General features: G+C 38.2%; 1 protein-coding gene across 4 annotated transcripts in view; it reads right to left on the bottom strand.

The window, feature by feature from the left end:
- Window positions 4,989-9,503, bottom strand: part of LOC109711719 — a 50,883-nt gene continuing 46,368 nt past the window's right edge. For 2 of the 4 annotated variants that reach the window (XM_020234902.1, XM_020234903.1), the window contains 4 exons: window positions 6,593-6,649; window positions 6,423-6,500; window positions 6,268-6,315; window positions 4,989-5,210 (listed from right to left, as the gene is read on the bottom strand). In XM_020234902.1, the coding sequence (XP_020090491.1) occupies window positions 5,139-5,210; window positions 6,268-6,315; window positions 6,423-6,500; window positions 6,593-6,649 (255 nt within the window). In that variant the 3' untranslated portion in view covers window positions 4,989-5,138. Of the gene's footprint in view, window positions 5,211-6,267; window positions 6,316-6,422; window positions 6,501-6,592; window positions 6,650-9,503 lie in introns of those variants that run through there. The other 2 variants (XR_002216669.1, XR_002216670.1) reach the window with 2 other exon arrangements.

The raw sequence follows: 9,503 nt of genomic DNA, 5'->3' as shown, positions 1-9,503 counted from the left end.
ACGTGAGCGGCGCGGCGGCGCGAGGCAAGGGCGTAGCTCCATAGTTAGCGCCCTACCACCGAGACCAGATAGCAGCACCCTGAGTCGGCTTCTTAGGGTATAAAATGCAAAGAACCAAGAGTGTGATAATTGTGAGAACAATGTTGTAATAACTATGTTAAAATCGGATTGTATTTGGAAGTTAAGTGAAAGCTAATGTAAGAATCAAATGAGAATTGTGATGTAAAAAAAGTATGAATGTGAATGCTTGTAATAGCAAGTAGATTTATGTTTTTGATACTTCGTTATGCAATCTTTGGTTGAAATGTGTTCCTGGTTGGAACTTCGTACATTGTATTGATTGCGACGCCTTGAACGTACAGGGGAGACTCTGTCCGCGGTACAGGGGAAACCCTGTCCGTTCGGCGGTCTGTTGGCGTGCCCGAATCCGACCAAAGAGGCGGGCTCGGGGCGTGACAATTTAAGACTTGTACTTCAAGTGCTTCGGGAAAAGAAGCTCTATGCCAAGCTGAAAAGTGTGAGTTTTGGCTTAGAGAGATGGCATTTTTAGGCCATTTGATTTCTGGATCAGGGATAGCGGTAGATCCAAGAAAAATTGAAGCTATCAAGGATTGGCCGAGGCCGACGAGCGTGACCGAGATACGGAGCTTCATTGGTTTGGCCGGCTACTACCGACGGTTTGTCGAGGGATTTGCGAAGTTATCTACTCCCCTCACGAGACTCACGCATAAGGGCACCAAGTTTATTTGGAATGATGCGTGTGAAAGGAGCTTCCAAGAGTTGAAGCAGCGATTGACGACTGCCCCGATCCTTACCTTGCCGACTGCTGGAGCAGGGTATGTGATTTATAGTGATGCTTCCTTTAATGGATCGGGCTGTGTTTCGATGCAGGACGGGAAAGTGATCGCGTATGCTTCTCGCCAATTGAAGGAATATGAAAGAAACTATCCTACCCATGACTTGGAGTTGGCGGCCGTAGTCTTTGCTTTGAATCTATGGCGCCACTATCTTTACGGCGAGCGATGCGAAGTATATACGGATCACAAAAGCTTAAAGTATCTATTCACTCAGAAGGAGTTGAACTTGAGGCAGCGCAGATGGTTGGAGCTACTCAAAGATTATGACTTGACTATACTTTACCACCCAGGCAAGGCTAACGTGGTGGCGGATGCGCTAAGTCGGAAATCGACAGAAAACTTAGCGATGGTTATGGTTACTCAACTGCCGTTGATCGAGCAGATGAAGCGGTTGGAGTTGGAGGTGGTGGCTCCTGATACACCTTTGAGGTTGATGACTTTGGTGGTGCAACCTACACTTTTGGAAAGGATTAAAGAAAAGCAAGCTTCCGACTCGGAGTTGCAAAGGATTCGAGCTAAGATAGTTGATGGTTGCACTGGTGATTTCACTACGGACAGTGATGGATTGATGCGTTTCCGCGGACGACTTTGTGTACCGGCGGACTTGGGCATTAAAGAGGATATTCTTCAAGAAGCGCAACGAGCACCGTATGCTATACATCCGGGAGGCACCAAGATGTACAAGGATTTGAAATTACTTTATTGGTGGCCTGGGATGAAAAAGGATGTTGGGGAGTTTGTTGCTAGATGTTTAACTTGCCAACAGGTGAAGGCTGAGCACCGAGTTCCTGCGGGGAAGTTGCAGAGCCTACGATTCCAGTGTGAAAGTGGGAGAAGATCACCATGGATTCCGTGATGGCATTGCCTCGCTCACAGGCCGGGCATGATGCTATTTCGGTGATTGTGGATAGATTGACGAAATCGGCACATTTCATACCTATTCACACTACTTGGACCGGTGAGAGACTCGCACAATTTTATTTAGATGAGATTGTGCGATTGCACGGGGTATCTACTTCTATTGTATCAGATCGAGACCCCCGATTTGTATCTCATTTTTTGAGGAGTCTGCAGGACGCTTTGGGTACGCGCTTGGATTTCAGCATTGCTTTCCACCCCCAGAATGACGGGCAGTCGGAGCGTACTATATAGGACATAGTAGAATATTCTCATGAGGTCTCAATATTGGCTCGTCTAATTGCGAAAACGTATTTGTTGCGAATATACTCTCTTAGGGCACAATTGAACCGCCCCATGAGGTTTCAACTTTTGTTTGTTTGAATTCAAACTTGTTTTGGTTATGAATATACACACTTAGGGCATAGTGAAATAGTCTCATGAGGTCCCAATATTGGCTCGTTTGATTTCGATATCGTATTCGTTGCGAATATACTCTCTTAGGGCACACTAGAACTGCCCCATGAGGTTTCAATTTTTGTTCGTTTGAACGCAAACTTGTACTGGTTATGAATATACAAACTTAGAGAATAGTAGAATAGTCTCATAAGATCCCAATATTGGCTCGTCTGATTGCGAAAACATATTCGTTGTGAATATACTCTCTTAGGGCACAATAGAACCACCTAATAAGGTTTCAATTTTTGTTCGTTTGAATGTTAACATGTATTAGTTATGAATATACACACTTAGGGTATAGTAGAATAGTCTCATGAAGTCTCAATATTGGCTTGTCTGATTACGAAAACNTATTGGCTCGTCTGATTGCGAAAACATATTCGTTGTGAATATACTCTCTTAGGGCACAATAGAACCACCTAATAAGGTTTCAATTTTTGTTCGTTTGATTACGAAAACATATTCGTTCCGAGTATACTCTATTAGGGTTAATTAGAACCGCCCCATGAGGTTTCAATTCTTGTTCGTTTGAATATAAACTTGTATTGGTTATGAATATATACTTTTAGGACATAGTAGAATAGTCTTATGAGACCCTAATATGGGCTCATCTGATTGCGAAATCATATTCGTCGCTAATATCCTCTCATCGGGCATAATAGAATAGTATCATGAGGTCTCAATATGGGCTCGTCTATTTGCGAACGTATTCGTCGCGAATATACTCTCATTAGGCACAATAGAACTGCCCCATGAGGTTTCAATTCTTGTTTGCTTGATTGTTAACTCGTATTGGTTATGAATATACACACTTAGTATATAGTAGAATAGTCTTATGAGGTCCCAACATTGGCTTATCTGAGTGCGAAAACGTATTCGTTACGAATATATTCTCTTACGGCTCAATAGAACCCCCCTATGAGGATTCAATTCTTGTTCGTTTGAATGCATACTTGTATTGGTTATGAATATACACACTTAGGATGTAGTAGAATATTCTCACGAGGTCTCAATATTGGCTCGTCTGATTGCGAAAACGTATTCGTTGTGAATATACTCTCGTAGGGCACAATAGAACCGCCTCATGAGGTTTCAATTCCTGTTCGTTTGAATGTTAACATATAATGATTATGAATATACACACTTAGAGTATAGTAGAATAGTCTCATAAGGTCTCAATATTGGCTCGTCTGATTGCGAAAACGTATTCGTTGCGAATATACTCTCTTAGGGCTCAATAGAACCGCCCTATGAGGTTTCAATTCTTGTTCGTTTGAATGCGGACTTGTATTAGTTATGAATATACACCCTTAGGACATAGTAGAATATTCTCATGAGGTCTCAATATTGGTTCGTCTAATTGCGAAAACGTATTCGTCGTGAATATACACTCTTAGGGCACAATAAAATCGCCCCATGAGGTTTCAATCCTTGTTCTCTTGAATGCGAACTTGTATTAGTTGTGAATATACACACTTTGGCCATAGTGGAATAGTCTTATGAGGTTCCAATATTGGCTCGTCTGATTTCGAAATCGTGTTCGTTGCGAATACACTCTCTTAGGGCACAATAGAACCGCCCCATGAGGTTTCAATTCTTGTTCGTTTGAACACGAACTTGTACTGGTAATGAATATACACACTTAAGGAATAGTAGAATAGTCTCATGAGGTCCCAATATAGATTTCAGCTCTTTGCAGCTAGGTACCAAAACTCCTCTTTAGTACCAATGGTCGGTGCAAAATCTGCAGTTCCAACATATTTGACTTCCCGAAGTTTGTTTTCGCATTAGATTACGCTGAAAACACTCGAATGCTCCCAAAACCCCGCTAGGGCTACACGAATAGCTTCCAATGCTGCTCTTCACTAGAATTCCGTTATTTACAGAAGTTCAGTGCACTATAAGGTACATTCGCCAAATACGTGGTATAAGAGATCCAACACCTTATTTAGTTATTTTGTGTTTTGTGTCTAATTATTATGAAGCTTTAAATCATGTGGAAAAATATTGGTATTTATTTAATTTAAAATGTGAGTTTAAAACTTCGTTTGGCCTTTGGGCCTCTTAGATGGCCCAAAATCAAAAAGACTTTGCCTGAGTTTAGTCCTAAATTAAAAACTCATTAGTAGTATTTCATATTCTTCACCATCTTCAGGTCACTTGCTTACAATAATAAAGAGATTGGTGCCATCCATTTATCACACCTGTGCACGACATGAGTCACATGCGGTCTTAGATAGCTGGTTCAGTTCACCTATACTTAAACCTTATCTTATAATTTTTGTTTTTTGTACTTTTAAGTTTATTACATTTTAGCTTAACTTGAGGATGACTATTTGTGGGCAAAGATTGCCTGCTGCAGATACTCTTGTTGGCTACCCGTAGTAGTGCTCGCATCTATATATAGAGAGAAGGGTACAAGAGGGGTGCAGATCACCTTCATCTTCTACGTACTTCTTTGAGTTTTATACTTATCCTCCTCTAAACTGTACTTCATTTGCTGAATCTCTAAGAACTTTCCTGATCCACATTACGCTACCTTAGAGATATGTTGATGGGGTAGCTCACAATCGTTCGCTAAAAATAATCGCTAATGCCTCGCTCGTGGAGGGACAATCTTACTACTAGGCTTACTACTAGGACAGTGCCTAGCATGCGTCGCCCCACAAGCCTCATTGGATCTCTTTATCTGTACCATAATTTGATATTGATTCTTGCATGCGATTTATTAAAAGAGTTGTTTAATGCTTTCAAATCAAAAAATTTCGAAAGACATTTTTGCTAAGAGAATAGACTTATTTCCAACATGAACTTTAACAAAGCGATATCGATGTTGAATTTCTACACATTCAAAATTGTTTCCTTTACAGTGGGTATAATACACAGACACGAAAGTGAGGGCCCATAATATATATCATGACAACATCAAGTGTTCTTCTCAAGAACAGAAAGAGCTGGTGTAAGGTAGTTATTTGCCTTGTCGGGTAAATGTGCGACCTGCAGAAACAGTATATATTTAATAACACTGACACCAGATTCCAAAAGTTGCATTCTCCAAAAAAAAATAAATAGAAATAAAAATAAAAATTTATATAGAACTTTCTTACAGTATAACCCCTTTTGATGGGCTTTTTTTGCAAATAGCCCCCGGATAAATTTTATTTGCAAAAATAGCCCCATCTAAAAATTATTTGTAAAAATGACCCTGCCCCTGCCATGCCAGCGCCACGCGGGCAGGGCGGGCCCAGATGTTTAAGTTGAACACGGTGAACCATTCACCGTGTTCAATACAAGATTTTAGTATTGGACATGGTGAATGTTTCACCGTGTCCAATACAAATACCCCAACAATGGCTAAGTTGGAGGTATTTGTATTAGACACGGTGAACCATTCACCGTGTCCAATTATTTGTATTGGACACGGTGAATGATTCACCGTGTCCAATACAAATATTTCAATCTTAGCTAATTCACCGTGTCCAATACAAAAATTTTGTATTGAACACGGTGAATGGTTCACCGTGTTCAACTTAACCATCTGGCCCAGCCCCGCCCGCGTGGCGCTGACGTGGCGCTTGCGTGGCGGGGCCAGGGCCATTTTTGCAAATAAATTTTTGACAGGGCCAATTTTAAAAAAAAATTTTGTAAAGGGGCTATTTGCAAAAAAAGCCCCCTTTTGATTTGACCACTTGAATAAGTTTTGATGCTACTTCCTAAACGCTAACCATCTAATTCACATTTGAACTGAGATATTTAATTACTCTTCAACTTCAAAATTTGGACTTAGCTTATTTTAATAAGTTTAATTGGAACACCTCACGTGATTCATGTGACTATATTTTCATGAAAGCAATATATTAATCCTAATTTTTCCGCAAAAGAGCCATCAAATAGTTAAAATTAAATGAATCGAAAAGTTGGATCCTGAAATAAAAATTTATAATGTTTGGACTGTAGGATTAAAATAGACCATAGTTCAAATAAGTTCCATACACTTTTGCCAAAAATAAGACTAGTTTTGTCTTATGATTTGAAACTTGCTTCAATTACTTACGAGTTCATAAAGCTCCTCGCCTTGTGCTGTCACATATTCATAGCATACCTACCAGAGGGGAAAAAAAAAAAAATTAAATAGGGTCGTTAACTTTCATGGAGCGCTACAACATCACAATCCGAGAATCTTAAAATGTAAAAGATGCAAAATCTCACATCAAAACTCTTATTTCTCGCTGTTGAATCATGCAATGCCTTGACACAGATGTCTGCTACGTCTGCACAGCTGATGCCCTGCATTAGAAGTTGATGAAACAGTTAACTAACCCACCCCGTGATGAAGTCATCTACTATCTGGTTAACTAAGGCACACAGTATAGTCTTACCTGAGAGATTCTGTTTCCTTGATCAAATATCAGAGCGCGCTGACCTCCTGGTTCTTCCTGCAAAATTTATCCAGGCAATGGCATGGCATTTGATGAATTAGTAGGAAGCATCAAAACATTACAATGGTTAAAATGCGAATGATCATAGTAATTAACACAGCACTTCTGCACTTACAACTGGACAAATCGTTGATTTTTCTGCCGCATCACATCACAACAAACATCTTATCTAGAAAATCTCATTGGCCTTACAACCATGATCTCAACTCTCAAGATTAGATTACACTGCTTAGAGCATATTATTTATTTGTAAAGCACTCCCAACTTTTTAAAGTCACAGAAGACCCATCTTAATCAACTTCATGTATAGTTAACATGAGGTCAATTTAAAGGGTAAAATTTTATTCATCTTGAAAAATAAGGCCAACTTGCACAAAATTCTTTAGCAATCTAGCTCGTGCCCACGATATAAAAAATTATATTCAATTTCCACCTTAAAATTTACCATTGTGGCAAATAGGTCCAAAAGTTTGGGATGACCACTTGATACACATGCAAAATTCATAGAAATGATTTGGTGGATGATGGTGATTATATTCAATGAAGTACAACCAGAAAAACTAAATGATTTGTTGAATAAACAGCCAATTTTGGTAGCTCTCATAAAGGAGATACCTCTTTTTTTTTCCAATTTTAGAACCGCTCTACAACTAGCAACTTGAATAGATGTGCAGAGATAGAGCCGATAAGATACGCCAAACCATAACGAAAGCATTTGACTTCAACGGTCATTCCAAATTTTAACAGAGAGAGCTAAAGTGCAAGGTTGAAATTGATGCAATTTTTTATACAAGATGGTAACTGAGACAAGCTTAAGTGCAGGGGTGGTTTTTTTAAGTAAGGTCAACATAAAACCAGAGTATAGAAAGGCATCATCTAAATTTGCTTAATCTCTTTAAATGTCATGCTAGTGAAATATCACACGGTTCGCTGTCAACTTACAAACTAGATTATAGAAAGGCATCATCAATATTTGGTTAATGTAATCCTTAAATGTCACAGTAGTGAAATTGCCGACAGTTCGCTGCAAATCTCTTCCTTTGATAAGTATTTGATTAAAGCAAATAAGTAGTACTTGAAGTTGTGATGGCAAGTTGTTATTCCATAGTTAAGGAGGGTCTATGTATGAAAGTGCGGGCCAAAAGAACACACTGCTGGAGTTTCCATTAATATTTATAAACAACATACAAGTATAGTCATGTGACTATCATGTGACCCACTAAAACAATAATACATAAAGCAAATACAAATAATCTCTAACTATGCTAACACTGTATGTTCTAATCTCTAATAAAATTTTATGTTTAGTTCCTTTCCATTCAAGTCCTGTCTCTTTCTCTTACCAACATAATGAAATTAGTACATGACAAGGTTTAAAGTGCCGTGGCACGGGGGCACGCCGTTGTTTGCCTGGCACGGTACGGCACCGGCACGCTTCCGTACCGACACATGTTACGCTTGCGTGCCGATGAATACGTATAACCTCCTACTGACACGCTTTGGCACGGACTTATTTTTATTTTTTTGGTTCCAATAAACTCTTATAATGTTATTTTGAAAGATTTAATTAAATAGTTATTAATATTTACTATATATAACTTACTATACTCATCAATTAATATATTTGTAAGTTTTTTTGTATGTAAAGTATTATACCTTATGTAGAATAAAAATTTTTATAGGTTAGAATTTAAAAAATGTAAAAACATCTTTCTTTCTTTCTTTCTTTTGACCATATTACAGATTTTTTTTTTATAAAACATAAAAAAATAATTTTTAAAATTATTTAAAAAATATTTTTAATTAATTTTTTCAAAAAATTATTAAGATCTATCAAAAAAAAAATTAAGCAATAAATTATATGACAAACAAATTAAATAAATTTAAGTATAAATTGATTTAATTTAGATTTTAATTTTATCAGTATTTTTAATCTTCTAACGCAAAAAATTTTTTTTATGTTTGATGTGCCTCAAAATTTATTTATTGAGTTCGATTTTGTTCCCTTAATTTGCCAAAAATTTCGCAGTGCGATAAATTTTAATAAAATAATTTATAAAAAATAGATGTCTGTGGTGGAAGTGGAGAGTACGGGGGGCTTCGCGCCCTATAGTATAGATTGGATATATAAATTAAAAATTTGCCCGTATATTGATAAATAAAAAAATTAAATTATAATATTTTTGATTTACCTAACAAGTAGATCTTCTATTTACAATGTTTATGGAGGATGTGGGATGCTTCTTGGTAAAATAAAAAGAAAAAAAGCAAACAAAAAAAAACAGTGCCGACATGACACATGCTGTGGCATGGACCTGCGTATCGTTGTCTCTCACGATACACAAGTCCGTGCCGCGGCACGAAGGGTAGTCCAAGACCCCTCCTGTATCGTGCCACCCTTTGGTCCGAACCTTGCAGCGGATGTCCAAACCCTAAACAGTTTTCATGTTATAACATTATATTCGGGATTTGGACCTTGGGAGGGAAGTCCGGATCTTAAAGGGTGGAAGTCCAAACTCGGATGCGTATTTGCCCTGATGGATGTTCGGCAAGGATTTAAGTGCCATGGCACGGAATCGTGCTGAAACTAGCCGGCACGGTACGGCATAGTGCGTGCCAGGTCTTGCCGATACGTGCCGGTCATAAAATATTTATGTGTGCCGACACATAATAGTATGAAATATTTATTTTCTTTAGCAACAAAATATTTTAACTGTTTATTACGTATTTTTATCCAATGTTTTGAACTTTATTGAGAAAATTACTTACTAGTTTAAAGAATAGGAGGTTTTGAGCTATGCCATCGGCACGAGGGCTGTATCGTGCCGATATCTTGTTGGCGTGGTACGGC

This window comes from Ananas comosus, linkage group 6 (assembly GCF_001540865.1).
Source record: "Ananas comosus cultivar F153 linkage group 6, ASM154086v1, whole genome shotgun sequence".
Lineage (NCBI taxonomy): Eukaryota > Viridiplantae > Streptophyta > Magnoliopsida > Poales > Bromeliaceae > Ananas > Ananas comosus.
This window is presented reverse-complemented; position numbering and strand designations above follow the sequence as displayed.